The 20,754-nt window shown below is 38.9% G+C and overlaps 1 protein-coding gene across 2 annotated transcripts in view; it reads left to right on the top strand.

Annotated features, from left to right (window-relative positions):
• The window catches only part of LOC5567474 (putative GPI-anchored protein pfl2), a 139,984-nt gene extending 123,001 nt beyond the window's left edge, over positions 1–16,983 (top strand). The window contains exons 4-8 of one of the 2 annotated variants that reach the window (XM_021852585.1): positions 677–883; positions 941–1,876; positions 2,033–2,507; positions 13,780–14,434; positions 14,496–16,983. In XM_021852585.1, coding sequence (XP_021708277.1) covers positions 677–883; positions 941–1,876; positions 2,033–2,507; positions 13,780–14,434; positions 14,496–15,695 — 3,473 coding nt within the window. In that variant the 3' untranslated portion in view covers positions 15,696–16,983. Of the gene's footprint in view, positions 1–676; positions 884–940; positions 2,508–13,779; positions 14,435–14,495 lie in introns of both variants that reach the window. The other variant, XM_021852584.1, reaches the window with a different exon arrangement.
• Positions 16,984–20,754: the final 3,771 nt, after the last annotated feature.

Here is a 20,754-nt window from a genome sequence, read left to right as displayed (position 1 = left end):
GTGGGTGCAAGCATCTCTTGTTACTCCATTAGGGACGCTTCATTTGGTGCACCTTCATCACTCCTAGAGTCCTCCTCCAATGAATTACAGCAATTGTTTGTTTTTCGAAGAAAGAAGCATCGTTTGATAGCGTTGTCGTCGCCCTTCGAGTAAAGCTTCGGGAAGATGTGAACTTTTCTCGTTTTGTCAGGGTGATTCTTCAGCGGTGGCAGAAAGTTTTGCGCTTCGAAGAAAGCAGTACCTACGATGAAATTGATGCAAATTGTGGCGTCAATATTTGAGAAAACTATCAACACAGCTGGTTTCCATGCTTCTTTGTTTCAGATCGATGCAGTCCCTGGATGTCATGAATTAGTTCTCCACTTATTGAGTTTGAATCAGAACAGATTGGGATTGGGTATAAATGGCTTCCGAGGTTTTATCTCTAGATCCTTTGTCATAGATTCTAAATTATAACCTAGAAGATATTTATTTAATCAGGAACACAGGAAGTTGAGTATTTGTAACAAGAGATTAAAAAAAATAATTATCCTTAGAAACTTAAGAAAATGTTCGATGGTTTCTTTGTATTTCTGGCTAGATTATTGAAGCTATTAAATCATATCTAGCAATACGACAAAGCGTCGGATGTCTCACCAAGAAAATGAAATAAACTTTATTCTATTTATACTTGCAGCACTCTTCGCCCAATCGGCTGTCTACACCCCGGGAAATGCCCCCGTCTACAACCCAAATGCCGAAGTGCCAGCCATTGTCCCCACGCAGGTCAACAACCCCGGATACCTGGTCACCCAGACCGTGTACGGATTCCTGGACTTCACCACTACCATCGGCAACACGGTGATGATCTTTTCTCCACAGAGTTCAGCTGCTGTCGTAACTGGTAAGTCCTTCAATAGTCTTTTCCTGTCGATTCTCCCATCTAACCCTCTCATTGCAGAGCCCCCGAAGACGACACCGGCACCTCCACCGGTGATCGAGACATCTCCTCCGCCAACAACCCCATCGGCGCCGATCATCGAGGAGATCAAACCCAGCAAGACGGTGATCTTGCCGGTGCAACCGAAGGAGAAAGTCAGTATCGTTCAGGTCATTGCCGAAACGCCGAAACCATTCGTAGTGAAGCCCAACACTCCGGTCAAGTTTGTACCAAAGGTGGTAACGCCGGTCAAAGCCAAACCAGTCAGCAAACCTAAACCCAAGGTATCGATCGTTGAAGTTACCCCAGTGAAGGCCGAACCAGAACCGGAGGTTGTCGTTGAGGAAAAGAAAGCCGAACCGAAAATCCAGGTAGTGAAACCACAGGCTCCGATCATTAAGGTTGTAGCAGCCAAGGTTGAAGTCACCACAGAGAAGGAAGTCATCACACCTGAACCTGAAGTCGTCCACGAGGGAGAGGAAGACGAAGAAGAGGACCATGAAGAGGAAGATGAGTCTGAACAGGTAGAGGAAGAACACGTTGAGGAAACTATTAAGGAAGAAACTCCCGAAGAGGAGGAACACGATGAGGAAGATCACGAAGAAGTGGAAGAACAATCCAAACCAGTCCTGGTAGAAGCTCCTAAGGCAAAGGCCACGGAAGAGCCTACCGTTGAAGCTCATCAGCACAAGGAACATTCGCCAATCGAATTCTCGAACATCACGGAAGAAAACGAAGCCGATCACGAAGACGCACATGAAGACGAAGAAGACGAAGACGATGAACCAGCCCCCGTGCTGCAAATCGGCAACAACATTGCCCCCGAACCAGAGTACGATTTCCTGTCCCGCCAGCCATCCGAATTCGTGGAAGAAACGTACCGAGTGGTGAATCTGAAACCGACCCCAACTTCAAGTGCCTCGTCGGCACCCACGGCCCGAGCAAAGCCCAAACGAGGTAATAAAAAACCCCGACCGACGGGTCTGGTCACCAAGCTCGGTGGAACCGTAGTCAAGGACGGAGCCACAACCGTCCACGAAACGAGCGTCATCGGCACCTACATTTCAGGAAAATATGCCCAAGTCCTACAAAGCACTTCTCATGTATTTCAAGGTAACGCTGCCGCTGCCAACGCCGCCCCCGTCAACGCCAAGCCAGCTTCGGGACCGAAGGTGCAGCCCACTCCAACGCTTCGCATCTTGAAAACGGCCGCCCCAAACCCCAACAAAACACCCCGTTACAATCCGGAACTGGCCTCGATCATCACGCCGTCGCACTCGTCGCAAGCGTTGGAGGACACGGGTCTGCCGCTGGAGAATCTCTTCGCTAACCAGCCGAGCTCCAGCCTGGTGAGGCCTTCGCGCCGTCTCAGCGGTCCCGGAGCCGGTCTCAATGGGGGGGCGTTCAAGAACCGACTCAAGAATCGCATCGGCAAGGACGACAGCAACAACGACCTGCAGGAACGGTCGGACACGGTTGAGGAACCGGTTGGACCGCCGGCTTCCGCTCAGCCAAGCTTTGGTAATGGGAAGAAAACTAACCGCTACCGTAACACGCAAACCGTCAAACCTAACCACGTGGTGAAGAAGTAAGTATGAGCACGCTGCCGGGCGTTTCCGTATCGGAGACAGTTTTTTTTTTCTTTTGTTTTGAGTGCGGTAATGATCGTTTTGGGGCTCGTAACCCTCCCTTTTGTCCACGCACACTTTTATTAACTAGCATGCGCAGTTGAGAGTTTTTTCCCAGTTTTGTTTTGGATAGGTTTGAAGTTTGATTTGAATCGCTTGATGATCGAGATGAATGTTTGCTGTAAATGTGTGATTGGGTTTATTTGATATATTCTATATTGTTTTATTTTCAAAGATATGCACGTTCATCTTACGCTTGACACATACATACGCATACAACCATATATATTATACACCTCTTGACATTGACATCGTAACACCTTTATACCATTATGTAGACTCATACCATACAATTACGCTGATCAGGCGACAACCATACTTAACTCACGACTAATCAAACTTTACAGTTTTCAGAACAAGGTACAATTGGCAGCAGTGTTTTATCACGTTATCAAACAACGATTATGAACCATTTTCACAACCCCTTGAAGATTTTTAAAATATTCGCATTGGGTTTATTAAACTACTAACTAAAACAAATCACAGTCGTAGTCACAAAGGAATAACCTAGAACTCAAATAATAATAGTAATTTGTTATAGGGTATCCTCCAAGATTTCCAACAAGAATCTCTCTAGAGATTTCACCGTGTATTATACTCACGAACGAATCTCAGTTGACATAATATCACCTGAGCTTCGTTCATAAGTTTAAGATCATCTCAAAAAAATCTCTAGAGTAATTCAGGAATAAATTCCTGTAAAAGAGGAATTCTGGAAAAACTTATGGATTAATTTCAGAAGGATACTCTGAAGGAAGATTTGGAGAGATCTTGAAGGATAACTTGGGAGTACTCCTACAAAAAAATTGGAGGGACTCTCAAAGGATTCTCCTGGAAATATGATACAGCATTTGAATTCCCTGAAGGCAAAGTTCCGTATATTCGTTTCACCCTATTCGTTTTCATTCCTTAATTTGAGACCAGAGCAAACAGAAGCCAAAAACGAAAAAGAAAATAAAATTGAACAAAAACAGAGATGAAATATTAAATGTATCATGAAAACGATTACTTTTCTATTTTAATTTAACTTTATGTGTTATTTGTACTAAAATTAGTAGTTACAAAGAACAGTTCCATCCCATTCAGTGGTTTTCTGTCAAGCATTTCAATATAACAGAACATATTAACAATTTCATCAATTTTTGAAAGTTTATGTGCTACTTTTTAATTAATAACTTATAAATATTATATTTTGAACATGTTTTATTTCTCTTTACGCTTTTATTGAGAAATTTTCAGTTAATATCAAGTGCGATGTGACATACTATTAAATAAACGTTTTCTTCCAAAAGCGTTACGTATTTTATGGTTGATCCCTTATGTATACAAAAAAATGTACTCAGAATTGACCAAATGACGAAACCTAATAATTTGTCAATCCTATGATTGTAATGGTTGACTTACTGATGAGGATTGGCTCATGCAACTGGATGTGTCCCACTTGCTCCGTTTAGCGAGGTAACTGCGTCCAATGGCTCATTCTAAAACTTTCTTCTAGGTTTTTCACAATTTCGAAATTATTCGATCAATTTCATGCACTCCCCAGCAAATATGTTGCCAAAATGTGTTGCATTTAAATAATATTGACATTTGAAAATTTAATTAAACGATTTGTATGAACTATCATTTTTTAGATCTTGCCACGGGGTACCTTATCTCTAGAGTAAATATAACAAAATATCTGGAGCACTTCTCCAGGACTCCTAGGTAAAACTCATACAAAGGTTCGTGGACAATCTTGACAAAGTCTTGGATAATAAATTTGGAGGAGGAGGAGATGGGCCTGGTGTTAGTAGTTAGAACTCATGACGAGGACCTGGGATCGAATCTCATTCAGGTACAGGTTATCCTAATGACGTTTATACTCTAACTATAGATTCATTAAGACACACAATATTGTCAGATGAATACACCATCAAATAAATAAAATAAATAAATAAATAAATAGTGATTACTTCCTTCTGAATGGAAGTAATGCCGTTGGTCCTGAGATCAACTAGCCCATGGCTGAATATCTCGTTAATAAGGATACAAGAACAAAACAAATGGAGGAACCTATGTAGAAATTCCTTGTGAAATGTTTGTTGGAAGTACTACAAGCCTCTGGAGAAATTTATTATGATTATTCGTAGAGAAATACATGTAGAAAGAGCACGAAACAGTCCATGTAGTAAATGCTCAGTGCAACAATTCTGGAAATTATTTCCAAAATAATCACCGTAATAATTTCAATGAAAAGTACTTGAACATTTTCTGGAGCGATAACTCTAGGATATCGACTAGGAATTGACATCGAATCGGTGTCTTTTTGTGTGGTTTCAGGATATTTCAGTGATATGCTAAAGTTTTCAAAGTCCAAATAAAAAATCCAAAAAAGATTCCTTTTCGTTTTATGGAATGGGGAAATAATGAGCATTTTTGTAAAGGAATCGAGAGCACTGATTACAGTACAGTAGACAGAACAGAAGCTTTCCATAGTGTTCGATGCTGCTTTGGTAAAAATTTGAATCGACAGCAGAATGCATGAAGTGCTGGATTTATTAAACTTTGGTTTACCAAGCGTTGTTGCAACGCTGTTATGAAATTGGCAGTCGTAAGTTGCAAACAGAAAAGTCGCAGATCGTGATTTAACTTAATAATTCTTGTGCTGAAATTCGGTGAGTTCTTATTCCATCCTATTTGTTATAACTTAAGTGTGGTCCAAATCATTCGTATTACCTAATTAAATTGTCAATTGAAGAACATCTCTATCATTTGTGAAAGCAGTTTTGGTTCAGAACCTTTCCTTAAATACATGAAGAAGTCTTATAATATAAAAGCATTTGTAAAAACGTGGTCAGAAATCAACAATATAAGTCTACAAGCAAAGTGACAACGAAAGCACGACCAACAAAATCCGATTTCCTCAGAATGAAAACATATCGATGTTTGTTTGACGTCATTTGAGCTTTCGGTCAACGTTAGTCCAACAAGAAAGTGAAAACTCGGCAGCAATTCTGTTTTTTTTTTTTTTTTTTTTTTTTTAAATTTCTTTATTAGTACCACTCCAAACATTACATTCATTTCTTATATCTAGGTGTTCTGTGTTATTAGACAACACTATCATCCTAATTTGGTAAAACAAATTTAAGATTTAATTAACGTTTTGTTAATAACATATTGCATTTCATTTGCCGTAGCAGTTCAGTTTTTTTACAGGTGAGTTGATTTCACCTGCTTATAAGAGAAAAAAAAAACGTTTATAATATACTTAACCTAACTTGACCTAAACATATAACGCATTAATCGTGGCAATAGAAAATTGTAACGATTTTTGCCTGAAATTATTAATTATTTTATTTGACATTTGTTCCAATGTTTCAACATTGGATATTCTATGTAACTCATTGGTACTATACCAGGGAGGAAGCCTCAGAATCATTTTCAAAATTTTATTTTGAATTCTCTGCAGAGCTTTCTTCCTGGTATTACAACAGCTAGTCCATATTGGTACAGCATACAACATGGATGGCCTGAAAATTTGTTTGAATATCAAAAGCTTGTTGTTAAGACAAAGTTTTGATTTTCTATTAATAAGGGGATAGGGACATTTTACATATTTATTACATTTGGCTTGAATGCCCTCAATGTGATTTTTGAAAGTTAAATTCTTATCTAGCATGAGCCCTAGATACTTAACTTCATCTGACCAATTGATTGGAACCCTTCTCATCGTGACAACATGTCTACTTGAAGGTTTCAAATAAAGAGCTTTTGGTTTATGTGGGAATATTATTAGTTGAGTTTTGGAAGCATTAGGAGAAATCTTCCATTTTTGCAAGTATGATGAAAAAATATCCAAACTTTTTTGCAATCGACTACAGATGACACGCAGGCTTCGTCCTTTGGCGGAGAGGCCTGTGTCATCCGCAAACAAAGATTTTTGACATCCCTGAGGTAGCTCAGGTAAGTCAGATATGAAAATATTGTATAATATTGGTCCCAAAATGCTGCCTTGAGGAACACCAGCTCTTACAGGAATTCTTTCAGATCTGGAATTCTGATAATTAACCTGAAGTGTACGATTTGACAGATAACTTTGAATTATTCTAACAATGTATGTTGGAAAATTAAAGTTTTGTAATTTTACAATCAATCCTTCATGCCAAACACTGTCGAATGCTTTTTCTATGTCTAGAAGAGCAAGACCAGTAGAATAGCCTTCAGATTTGTTGAAACGGATCAAATTTGTTACACGTAAAAGTTGATGAGTGGTCGAATGTCCATGGCGGAATCCGAACTGTTCATTGGCAAAAATTGAATTTTCTTTGATGTGGGCCATCATTCTGTTCAAAATAACCTTTTCAAAAAGTTTACTGATGGAGGAAAGCAAACTGATTGGACGATAGCTAGAAGCTTCTGCAGGATTTTTGTCTGGTTTTAAAATTGGAACGGCAGCAATTCTGTTAATGTTTACTTTCTCACAGCCAACAAAGGAATGTTTTAACAGTTCTCACAGCAATCAAAGAAAATTTCGTCAACATTGCACTACTACGCAGGCAATGGGTTACATGCATGCCCTGATTCGCTACTCGCCACACCGTAACGCACATGCGCTAGTGTCTGCACGAAAAATCGCTAAAAGGTAACCAGAAAAAATATTTGTATGGCGAAATGCATCTAACGAATTATTTCTCAAAATTGGGAACTATTTTCGAAAAAATATTTGGTACCGGTTGTGCGTGATGATGATGGCTATTACGCCTACCCAATATTTTTTCGATTGAAGCTTTCTGTTAGAAGATGTTTGATGTTAGATGCCTTTCCGCATACAAAATTAAACGAGAAAACTTCTACTGATCAACTGTGAACAAGAGCAAAGCAGGTAATCCATTGGATTGATCTATAACAGAGAAAATGATTATTTCTGCATTACCGTGCTACATCTAATTTCCGGATGCTTCGAAACCCGGTCACTGGCCTTTTTCACAATGTTTTTGGACCAAATTGCAATATTTGTTCGCCTAGGGTCCCTAATTTAGAAGTCTTCTACATTTTTTATGCATAAAATTGTCGAAAAAAAGTTATGGGTGATTAAAGGTCGGTGTCCGGGCTTAAATCAAATTAACACGGTACATACACGATTTGTGCAAGTGCTGATGCTATGCTAAGCTTATCCCGTAGGAAAAAAAAACACTAAAACGATATCATGAAACATATATCGAGCTGTTCAGCAAACCGATCCGCATGGGGTTGGTATAACTATGAATGAAAGTATGCAAAAAAATTTTCGTGCTCAGATAGGACTCGCACCTACAAGAGATGCTAGACGAGTGCTTTACCAACTATGCTACCGAGCCACTTACCGTACACCCCCGTTAATTTGAACGACACCTTATGCAAACCATCGGGGTTCATTTGAAATTTGAACATCTTGTCATCCTAGAAACGTGTTTATGGTTACCTCTTTCACAGTTTTATTATGATTCTGCGTTCCATTCCACTTTACTCCGTTTCATGAGCTAAATGACGTTTGAACCATTTTTAATTTGAACGATGTGCAAATTAGCGGGGTACAAATTAAAACGTGTTCAGATTAAATGTGGACAAACCAACTTGAAATATCTCTGTCTTCTCTTGTAATTAAAAACTTTTTAAAATTGGACTGAGTATTCTATCATAATTCTGTTACAAATTTTCTCGGAATGACGAGAATCTTTCAGAAAATCAGTAATAGATAACCTCAAGCATATCTTCGAAGATCTCATGAGGGAAATGATCAAGATTAGGTAAAGAATTGACTAATGAATGTCAGTCCCAAATTATGCCAAAAATTCTCTTCCCAAAAATATGGGAACTCAAACTCTCTCTAAACTACCAACAAAACTCCATCGGCCATATTGTAGTGGATTTTTGCAACACCACTGGAAGATAGATTTCTGGATGGATTTTTGAGAAAGCTTTATACGGATTCCTGTAAGGCGGTTTTGGGATTTCCTTTAAAAAATAAAATCTAACGTTTTATACGTAATTATAACAACATCCATGACAAATTCCGTTCGGTCTCCTAACGATTTCTGAAAGATAAAAAAATTCTATCTAAAACAATTATAGTCCTTCTCTTACTGAATCATTTTACTGTAGACGCCATCTTTCTAATGGGGCTAAGAAAAATGCGATACTTGCAAAATTAATGTTCTATGCTCACTAGCATCACCTTATATCAAAAGCTTGAATCACTTGGCTTAAATGGTAATAGTTCTTTAGTTGCTGAAAAAACTTTGCCGTGGACGCCATCTTTCTAGTTGACTGGAGTCTCAGGTATCCATGAAACTAAATTAAAAGTTCCATGCTTACTTGCGCCACCTAGCGGTCAAATTCCAAATGAAATACGATACCATCAGATAGTGCTCCATTCTCAGAACATATTTATTGAAGACCTATAACTATAAATCTACTGAAAAGATATATAGGGTGTCCCAGAATGTATGGGCACGACTTTACCATATTGTAGAAATGGGCAAAACGGCTCATTCTAGTGATCGGATCCGATCCGAATCACTCAGTCTTCCCAAACGAACACCAAACACGTTGGTTCAGGCGGTTCCGTACTCTTCTTGTTTTTAAGGGGGTGAACCCAAACTTATGCACGGGAGTGTATGTAAGTTCAAACTGAAGTACACGTGTACCGAGTATGGCATGGTACATTGCTACAGAGAAGACGCGCTTACGTGTCTTAACACAAGTTGCATATACACGGAATATCGAATCTGTTCATTTGAAGACTGGTGAACCGGATCTTTGGAACGGTTCATTGGCTCAGCGGCTCGCAAAGGTAAAGTGAACTGAACCGAGCCTACGGAATAAAGAGAGGTTCACTCCCTGTAGCGTGACATGCTGCGTTCCTTTTGTATATTTCGCTCTCTACACAGAAACTCACGATTTACTCCGCTGATTTCCACTACCCGATCCAAAAAGGAGGAAAAAAAATTGCTTTGCCATTGCCATTCAAATAAGCACTTTTTCTCTCTATCTCTCATTTGCATGTTAGCAAGTGGGCGGGGAAAATTAGTTTTTTGGCTATGTACTGTATGCTGAGAGTGTGAAGCTGTAGCAAACCGTATTTGCATGTGAATAGTGGCGCGCAAAGCAAGGCACGTGTCTACAAGCGAAGGCGAATGAGTCTTTTCTCTCGGTTCGTTCTTATTCTGGAACAGTTTTTGTCTGATCTGTGCAGATCAAATAAACCGACTCTCGCCCAGGGATTGAATCCTGAGAAAATTGAGAGAATCGCTCACGTATCGCTCTCTGTAACTATCATAACATGCTGCACATTATGAGAGACTGTTTATCGTATACTGCTACAAGTTTGATCAGATTGGGGGGATAGGTTGGTTGGTTTGACTTTATTAACGAGATTTTTAGCCCTAGGCTAGTTCATCTCGGGACCAACGGCTTTACTTCCCTTCCGAAGGAAGTCGTCACTATAACTTTTTACGTCATAAGTGACTATGTCGGGGATGGGATTCGATCCCAGGTCCTCGGCGTGAGAGGCGAGTGTTCTAACCACTACACCAGGTCCGTCCCCGCGTTGGGGGGATAGTAGTGCATGATAAAACCCCTCTAAACATGCTCCAAGCCTGGGGGACACTATTGCTATTGGAAGTTCGTGGGTTGTTTATCGTGCCAGTAAAGAAAGACACCTATCCCCAACGGTAAACAAGCGAGAAAAATGGATTTTATCATTGCTCTCTCTTTGGGGCTCTCGCTCGCTGCTTCCATTTATCAGAGTTGTTACACCTTGCGATACAATGACGATCGTGGACCGCAACAGATGGGATGTTTTTCTTTGCTTGCTTTGATCGTGCTCCATACTCAAATGAGAGCGAATTCTGCAATGCTTGCCCTCGCCAAAAAAGCCACACGAATGGCTCGTTCTTTTAATAGCCATGAATAGCAAGTCAGTCCCATCTGCATTTTCGTCAAAATTGAGTTGAGTTCAGTTTTCACCATAACTTGTGTTTTCGCCATAAGAGCCATTGGTAACCGAGTGTGTAGCCTCTTGTTTCTAAGCAAATAAATGGACCAGGATCAGTGCTGGAAAGCGTCAATGTGAATAGAGGGTGCCGCGCGACTTTTACATAGATGCTTCTATCACTGTCATCGGACGGCGATACAATGACAGAAGTTTTCAGAATTCTCTTTCATTTTTACGTTGCTACGGCTTGTGACGGAATTGTAAACTACACAATTTCTAGTTCATAAGCAGGTATGATTGTTATTTATATCGCTGGAATCATGAAAGGATATCCATTTTACTTATTTAACATATTTGCTTCCCGAAATTCTCAAATATAAAACACAATTTTTAAAAGTAAAACAACATTACAATTGCCCTCGTGAGAGCCCCGTCATTGTGACCCGACGGAGTGAGCACATGAAATATAGCTTCGCCTAGTGACAGTGAGAAGACTGGTTTCGTCAGTGTCGCAAGCCGATCATGATTCTTAACATGCCCTGACCAGGATGAACACTATCACCACTGGGAGATAGAGAAGGACCTTCTCTTCATCATAGCATTGGTGAACGACGTGTAAATCCATTCGTTTGCTCGGTAACAACAAACTACACACTCGATTACCAATGGCATTAAGAGCGAGACCGCAAGTCATGCGAAATATCTTCCAATGCTCCTTTACCTGCACTAATGAGATAATGAGATTTGTTCGGAAAAATAAAGAAAAAGAAAAACAACAAATCAAATTGTTCCATAATGAAAAGTAACCGCATATCAGTTCCACTGAAGCTGTCTGAACCGTGGAACAAAAAAAAAGAACCTTTTACATTTTTCGCGTAAAGACATTGTAGTGAAAAGTAAATTGTGAAAGTTTCATTAAGATATGAACATGTTCCAATCTTCTGGAGAGTTTTGAATATTCATATGGAAAACGAGTTTGTAACTTCAAAGCCCATTTTCTCAATGCCTACTTTTTACAGATGGGACTTACTTGCGATTTACGACAGTTAAGTGATCTTGTTCTTTTGCACGGCTCCGATTCTTATTGCCCTCTACTATTTCAAGACTAGCGCAGATCAAAATCTGATTTTCACACATTTTATGCTTGCACATATCAAGAGCATCCAGTTTTTTACGCTAGCTATAAAACAACAAGGGGTGATTCGATTTTGACATTTCTTGCCTACTGATTTTATAGTAAAATTTTAGTAGGCAGGGATTTGCGTTTGTTGATTAAACTGTCAACAATTTTCACTTTACTTGTTATGCATTTCTTCGTATCAAAATTCCTATATGTTTACTAGATTTGAGTTTAATGCACTTATTTTGTAATTTTAGGTAATCAAGTGAAGGGATTGCTCAACCTTTTTCATTGTAATAATAAACTTATCACGAATCACTGCTGCTGGTAATCCTTGAAATATAAATCAACAGCATTTTTTATGATATATTCCCGTCACTTCGTGACCATTGTCGAATTAAGAAAATTTGTGCTTCCCTGGTACATCAAATGCTCATGTTGTCCGTAAAGCAATTATTAGATAGATCATGGAAACTGAACTTAAGATATTCGTTGCAAAGTTAAATCACATTTACGCACAAGGAGATGGATTCTTAATTAATACAATAGACAAATACAATAGTGTACATGAATTATTTTTATTGATATTAAAAATACGTACTTTAAACGCTATGATTTCTAAAAGTGTTATTATGTGGAGAGAAAGACTGATGATTTTTCAGAATTTTACCATATTGTCGAATGTTGTCTAGCAAAGTCAAATAAAATTTCAAACAAAATTTCTTGTGGGTCATCTTAAATATAATACAGAACTCACTATGTCGAAGGGTTTTGATAAATACATTAATTACTAGTTAAGTTCCATCAAAATACAAAAATGAAATCTGTGCTGGCCATATTTGGGGATGTCCATTAATTACGTGAGACATTTTTGACGATTTCCCTGTGACAACTCGTGGTTGATGTATAAACTCTAATCCGCGTTTTTCATTAACATTCTCCAATACTCAAATAGTAGTTTGTTCAAAAACTCATTATCAAGATACCCTAAAACCAAAATTCTCTTTTCTTCAAAATGAATCTTTATGCATTTTTTTAAATGCAATCGATATCTATATACCAGAACTTATACTTACAATGAAAAATACTTACGACTCCTCACATCTCAATGTACTACTTCTCGATATCTCTTCTTCTGCCCATATTACTTCGGTCCCTTCGCTCTGCATACTTTTTCCCTATCTCCATCTGGTTTCGAAAGATTCTGAACTTGACATGAAGGTTTGAGATACCTCAAGACTAACAGCAAACTTGTGCCCAGCTGTAATTATCGTCCGAGGTATAAGACCGCTCCAATCACGTCTAAACATTGCACGAATTGCATCAATTCAATGGAATCAGACAAAAGTTGTAATAAAAATTACACAGGATCTCACAGAAGCACTATCCAATGCACAGGCATTCAGATGTTTACTCTCGCAACAATTTATGTTTTATCACCTTTCCATTTAATAAATTTTAGTTTTAAAACCATTAAAAGGCCATACTAAAACCTGAAACGTAACTAAAGTATGGTGAAGAACATGACAACAATCGATACTTCTATAAATCATAAATGTACCAAAGACAGTTCAGGTATATGAAGCAACCAAATAAGAAAATCACTTACTGCACGAGAGAACACCACCAGGTCCCGCTTCAACCAGCAAACGACTGCTGACCACCGAAGACCGTCGACTAATACCCGTTTACTTTCAGTGCCCCACACAAAGACAGCAAAGACCCATACAATAATCAGTAAGTATGAACGTGTGTCCAAATTTTTCACAAAAAAATCGAACATCCAAAATTTGCACGTGTGAGTGATATTAGCTTTCAATCCCACCTCTCATCCAAGAAAAGGAAACACTTCAGGACAAACCGCATGCCCTAGCTGTAAATAGTGTTGTCGAGGTTGAAACTCTGGGTTTTCGAAGAACATCCCAAAAACCAACACACCTCGCCAATACATTAAAAGCACAAACACAATGAATTCGACACTCACACAAACACTCACGGTGACTGTACATATGTTTTGTTTTTTCCGTTTTTTCTTTTTTTTCCCCTCCACCCTACACCCCACACCCCACACCACCACCTAACCGTGTTTTTGCAGCACCCGCTTTAACCGATTCTCCTCATCTAGTGTGGAACTGGCGACGGTGTCCGTTTTTAGCGAAACAACCACCGCTCCCGCCTACGCAAACAGGCGTAACAAAGCTTCTCGTAACAGTTTCAAGCCTAGCTCTACCATATCTAGCTCAGCCCAGTCGTCGTCGTCGTCGTCGTATTCGGCAGCCCAACAGGACAACCGCCGCTCGTTCAAGCCTAATCTGAGGCCCACTCCACCGGAAGGCGAATCCGGCACCACCAGCACCAGCCTGTACAAGTTCAAGCTGAACCGATCGCCCGGACGTTGGCAGTACAAGAGCCCCCCGAAACCCACGGTCAATATCCGAAAGCAACCTGGCGGCGGAACCAAGAAACCCAACGATGGCGTGGAGAACCTGACGACGGCCCCGATTTCCGACACCTCGGTACAGTACAACGACATCTCGCAGAACCCGGACCACTCGGAGAAGGTCGACACCGATGCGGATCTGGACCAGTCTGGATCGGTCAACGGAAACGTGCTGAACGACGCGGAGAACGACAACCAAATCGAGCGACGATACCCGGTCGAGACGATCAAGGTGGAGATCTCGACGCCGGTGGACTTCAAGGATACTTACTACGAGATTGCTACTATCAAGTCACCCTACACTTTCCAGGTTTGGTTTTGGCTTTCGACTTGGTTTAGTTAGTATAATTAAATATATGTTTTATTTTAAGGTTGGCACCGTGAAGAACACTCGTTACATCACCGTGACTTCAACATTCGAGAAAGTCCTAGAACAGGAGACGGCCACAATTACGCCTTCGCTGACGGAACCTCTGACTGAGAACATTTTGGCAACGACCTCACACATCGATAAGGAGAGCAACCTTCTGGACTCGAGCATTGCCACCCTACCAGCGATTGCTCTGTCCGGCGATACGGAAACTCCACCACTGGAAACGCTGACGGAGACCTTCAGTACTACGCAAGTCATGTTGAAGACCCACATCCTGCCAGTGATTCGCGATGGCACCGACACCACGAGCTACACTCTGATTCAGACCTATCACGTGACTCGGTTGGTAACTGCTACCAAAACTCTACCTCCCATGGAAATCTACCAATTCGTGCCGTCCAAGACCCTGAACGAGTTCAACAGCCGCCTCGACGAAGCCGGATCCGAACTGCATTTGGAACTGGAGTTCGGCGATGAAAACGACGAAGACGATGACAAACCCAAACGCGAACGACTACCATCCGACTTGGACCTTTCTAGCATTGGCTCCGACTTTGACCTGTCTGAAGTCGACAAGACCAACATCCCAGAAAACATCCGCCCCAAGAAGAAGATCTCTTCGCACAAGGAAGCTAACAAAGTCACGACTGAAGCCCCGGTCACAACCCCATCCCTCACCCCAGAACAAATACAGCAACTCGCTCTTCTTCGGTTACTGAACCCTGCGGCAGCCGCCCAAATCCCATCCGTCATCACCTCCTCCAAACCGGTTGTTTCCCTCGAAACCGTCTACGAGTCGCATGTTCTTCCTATCATCAACGGCCAGAACACCATCTTCAGCACGATCTCCCGCCCAATCGGCACCCTCACCAAGACCAACTACGAAGTGGTCACCACCACTCTCCCTGCGCTCCCGATCCCACCAATCCCTCAGCTGAACCCCTTCCAGCAGCAACCCCAAGTCACCGTCCAGTCCACCCCAGTTGTCACCAACGTCATCGTGACGGAAACCAACAGCAAGGTGCTCAAGTTGACCTTCGGCGCCAAGACGGCCTACACGACGCTCTACTCGACGACCGTTGTCCCCACGCAGTTGACCACCTACGTGACGCAGTCGGTTCCGGTGGTTCAACCGACGGCAGCCGCCTTCCCCGGCTACTTCCCCGCCCCGTACGCCCCCTTCCCGTACGTCGGTTAACTCTAGAACTCTCTAGCTACCTATCTGTCTATTCCGTCCCAGCTCCCGGGCACTCCAGGTGTGCATCGGTAGTGTTGTAATAATTATTTTAGCTCAACCCTTCGCAAGTGATAGCAATGGATTGTTTTTAGTAGCGTTCCCATCCCCCACCTTCCGACAGGCCCCTTGATTTTTGACCCAAGCGGTGGTGGTGGGAATTTCTTCAAGTGGGTCGATTAGGTTTATGGTTCTTTGTTGCGGCGGCGATGCGTGGCTCTCAGTCGGTGTTTCTTCCTGTGAACGGAGGGGAAATCGAAGGAAGTGGGCAATTTTCGTTTACTTTGCTGGAGGTGATCCGATCGGAAGTTCTTTGTTCGAGGTGGAGCCACGGGGTACAAAGGAATATATGGGCAAATTATAGGTTCCCGTTCGAAGATGGATGGTTGGTGCGGTGATGGAACGAGGGGTCGGTCAATGGATTTGTTTGTTGGGGATGTGATTGTTAGCTTATTTGCTAACCACAATTATTTCACAAATTCGTTTGAAAACGCTTCTATTACACTCGAAAATCCATACTTTAAATTGTTTTTCGAATTCAATAATAGGGACCATGATTATAACCTATTCCATCTTGAAAAAGCTTTGTTCTCAATTGCGAAAACTTGGTTTTAGAGTTGACTTAAAAACGTTATGGAACCCTTACTGCAAATCGGACGACACTTTCAACTCAAAAGATGTGTACCAAGAATATTTGAGCAACTCATTCATTCATCAGATACTTTTGCTAAACCATAATTGTATCATCCAGTAGCAGTTTGTAAGCCTTACACATTTTATTTTGAGAACTGACTAACTACGATTGTAGGTCATAATAACTGGTGTACAAAGAGTTTTCGAGTTTCAATGTTTATTGCAATGATTTATGAAGCAATCTGTGCGAGAATCTTACAATTCAATTTCATTTGCTATGATACGTTCAAAATATCATAGACAAAAAAATCTTGAAATATATCTGCAATGGTTTTGAAGGTTTTCAAAAATTCATTTGGCTCGATGAAATGGAAAGTTTTTTGTCAAAATTATTTGAAAAAAAAAACATATTTCCATTACAAACCTTTTATGCTGATATAATTCTAGCATCGAAATTGAGGGAAGTGGTAGTGAAACGAATGCCTAGCCAAGTACAGTGAAAACCAAACCATAGTGAATTTTTACAACGCACGGGTATTTCAAATCCACGGTGTTCCTTAGGCCATTATTATCAGAAGAAAATTCCCTACAAATATGAACTCATCAGTCGTTTATTATTTATTATTTTCCGTGATTATTAGAAGAGATATCCCATCAGAACTTGATTCAAAGCGGATATATCTAGTGGTTGGTAACATCTGAGTGGAATTTAAATCACAAGGTCGACCAAATTTTGAGTTTTTTTTTTTTTTTAAGTTACAAAAGTTAAAAAAGAGTTACGCCCTCTTTGAAACGTAACAATTAGAATTTGATTTTGAATAGTTTAAAAAGGCGTTATAATATTGTTAAACATGGTCAAATTCTGTCAAAGATAAACAACAATTACACGTCATAAAAGTTTTTCAAATACACTGAATTTTTGTAGGCTCAAGCGCTTTAAGGCACTACGGAGTCAGTTCATCATGTATTTTCTATAACACGGTATTCAGGATAATTTGGTGAAATCATGTACCACTCACGTTTCTATGCATTCCATATACAACACATGAGTACATATTGTTCATATCACAATTCGCAAGTTAACCTCGAAGAATATTTACAAATTTTAAGTTTTCGGTTTTGGAAAGCGTTTTTTGATCAAGTCTTACAGTAAAATCATTTTTGTACATAGTAAACTTAGAACAGTGTATTGAATAAAAGGAAACTAAAGACATGAAAACAGCACTTTAAATGAAAAAAAGTAATATAAAATATGAAGCATCCATTTTAACATGAGTTAACACACTAAGAAGTAGAGATTTCAAGATAATACAGTTTTGAAAAAAAAATATAAAGCACAAACTGTACGATTTATTATTTGCGGCTCATGTTTCTTAACCCTCTAACACCCAATTTTTATTTTCGATACAAGTATTATTTTTCGTTATCTAAAATCGTTCTAAACACGTTTTGGGCATTTGTTTATTTTTATTCGCAAATTTTTGAATTTTGGTATTTGATTTTTATAATTTTTATTTTTGAACATCCTTAGCTTTTTTCATTTTTTCTTGAAGTCTTTTCTAGTTGTTGATTTTTGGCAATAATAAAAATTTAAATTGTTACGGTATTTTTAAAAATATTAATTTTTTTTTTTCGGAGCGTGTTTTATTTTCCGTGTAACTAACGGAAAAACAGGTTTGAAATGATTTTAATACCACCAGGCTCTTCTTTTGTGATAGGTTAATCGTAGAAAAATATTAAAGGTACGATTTTGTATATTACATGTTAAAGCCCAGGCATTTATAGGTTATATAAGAATGCAATTTTTCAAACAATTTCTAAAAATACAAAAAAGTTTCAAAAGTCATGAAAAACTTTTCTTATATGCGTGTTATGAGTCAAGGTATAAGCCAAAAATAAAATCATTTTGATTTGCGAGCTACGAAAAAACTCACAAAATTCCAAAGTGTACCCCGTCTAAAGGCGGGGTTGGGTATTAGAGGGTTAACCTGATAGGAACAGTGTGTGACTGATTGAAATGGAAGCCAACACAAACATATTATGTTTGTGTGGAATTCAAACCGGTTTACGTTTGATGGACCAGCATATTAATTACTATGCCACAGAACAATTTACGATTTTTCGGAAACCGAAACTAAAAGTTGCAGAGAATTCATAATAAACTTTTTTTCTTACCTTATTGTAGCTGTTGAATCTCATACATTGTAGCTCAACAATCAACATCAACAATTTCTAGTTGGGGATTTTTTTTTTATTATCGTACAAATTGGGCCGAAGGGTCTCAGATTTTCATGAAACTTTTTCCACAGGCAGGGCTCATGGATATATGAATAAAAAAAAATGAGAAAAATTCAGGGTCGCCTATTTTTCCGGAAAACTCAGGTGGAAATTTTTTGTTTTCCCTTGACACTACATACTTTGAAAAATCATAACTCAAGAACGAAGCATCGTAGAAACAAAGTTTTTATATGAAAATTTAAGCAAATTTTCTCAAAAACTGTATATGAACTGGAAAAAGTTTTCCATAAAATTTTCCACCGTTGGGAAAATTCGTAAAGAAAAGCCGGATAAACTATGCCCGAACTCGTGGAAAATTTTCAAAAAAATATTTTCGAGAAGGTAATTTTATAAGCTTTAATCACTGAAATTTTTGGAATGCACTTTTTTTCGTTTTTGAGTTATGGCCAATTTTGTGATGTGCCATATAAGACTTTTCTTTGAAAAATCATAACTCAAGAACGAAACATTGTAGAAACAAAGTTTTTATATGAAAATTTAAGCAAATTTTCTCAGAACTCCAAAAAAATATGAACTAGCAAAGTTTTCCACAAAATTTTCCACCGTTAGGGAAATTCATAAATAAAAGCTGGAAAATCTATGCCCGAACTCGCGGAAAATTTTTATTAAAATATTTTTGAGAAGGAAACTTTATAAACTTCAATTCTAGTAACTTTTAGGATGTACTTTTTTTGTTCCTGAGTTATGGTCAATTTTGTAAAAAATGCAAAGATTTGCCATACATGCCTTTTCGTTTAAAAATCATGACTCAAGACTCATCATGACTTGTCGAACCGGTAATGGAGCACTTCACGCAAATTTTCATCTTTTCCGTAATCCACCGAACTCCATTCGAATGAAGCTTACTGATGAGGCCTTGGCTGATCGATCGTAGATTAGTCCTTACTGATTTGTGGCCGTCCAGTCCGAAGGGGTTACAGCATAAAGAATTGTATTCGTAATATTGAACTTTGTCCATTTCAACAGCTTCGGGAAAACTTTTTTTCTCTTTCCTAAAATTAATAACGAGGAATATACAGCTGATAGACAACACTTGCACTTTCTCACTGCTCTTTGTTAGTTTTTGGTAAACTTATGATTCTCAAGCCATTTCAACGCTTTAAACTTGAATTGGTAAATACCTATTTGTCATATTGTCTACCCATTTATTTAACTGTCAATTTTGTAGTTACCTAACAGGAAAAAATTGCCTACGTTCTGATTGAAGAAAACTTTGTTTCTATGTATATTCGTTCTTAAGAAATTTTGTTTATGAACTTATAAATTTATAAATATATGGTTCCAACAGCTCATCCTAGCAATATTTGATCATGTTTTAGGAACGAAAAATGAGCGTATTGAAAAATATTGTAGGATTGGATCTTATTGATCGCTCTTTTCAAATATACTTTGTTTGAAAGCTGGAATAACTAATCGGGTTTTCATTATTTGTTTTCATAAACAGTGAAAAATGTCCTGGGAAACTGATTCCATTTCAAAAATTTCAAATTTTTGAGATAATTTGAATCCGGTTCGACAAGTCATGATGAGTCTTGAGTCATGATTTTTAAACGAAAAGGCATGTATGGCAAATCTTTGCATTTTTTACAAAATTGACCATAGATCAGGAACTAAAGAAAAGTACATCCTAAAAGTTACCAGAATTGAAGTTTATAAAGTTTCCTTCTTAAAAATATTTTATTAAAAAATTTCCGCGAGTTCGGGCATATATTTTCCAGCTTTTTTTTATGAATTTCCCCAACGGTGGAAAATTTTGTGAAAAACTTTTTCCAGTTCATATTTTTTTTAGATTTCTGAGAAAATTTGCTTAAATTTTCATATAAAAACTTTGTTTCTACAATGTTTCGTTCTTGAGTTATGATTTTTCAAAGTATGTAGTGTCAAGGGAAAACAAAAAATTTCCACCTGAGTTTTCCGGAAAAATAGGCGACCCTGAATTTTTCTCAATTTTTTTTATTCATATATCCATGAGCCCTGCCTGTGGAAAAAGTTTCATGAAAATCTGAGACCCTTCGGCCCAAACCCGTACGGTAATAAAAAAAATCCCCAGTTCTAACCTATGCTCAACATGAAACGTCTTCAGCGAGCTCAA

Source organism: Aedes aegypti, chromosome 3 (assembly GCF_002204515.2).
Source record: "Aedes aegypti strain LVP_AGWG chromosome 3, AaegL5.0 Primary Assembly, whole genome shotgun sequence".
Classification (NCBI taxonomy): domain Eukaryota; kingdom Metazoa; phylum Arthropoda; class Insecta; order Diptera; family Culicidae; genus Aedes; species Aedes aegypti.
This window is presented reverse-complemented; position numbering and strand designations above follow the sequence as displayed.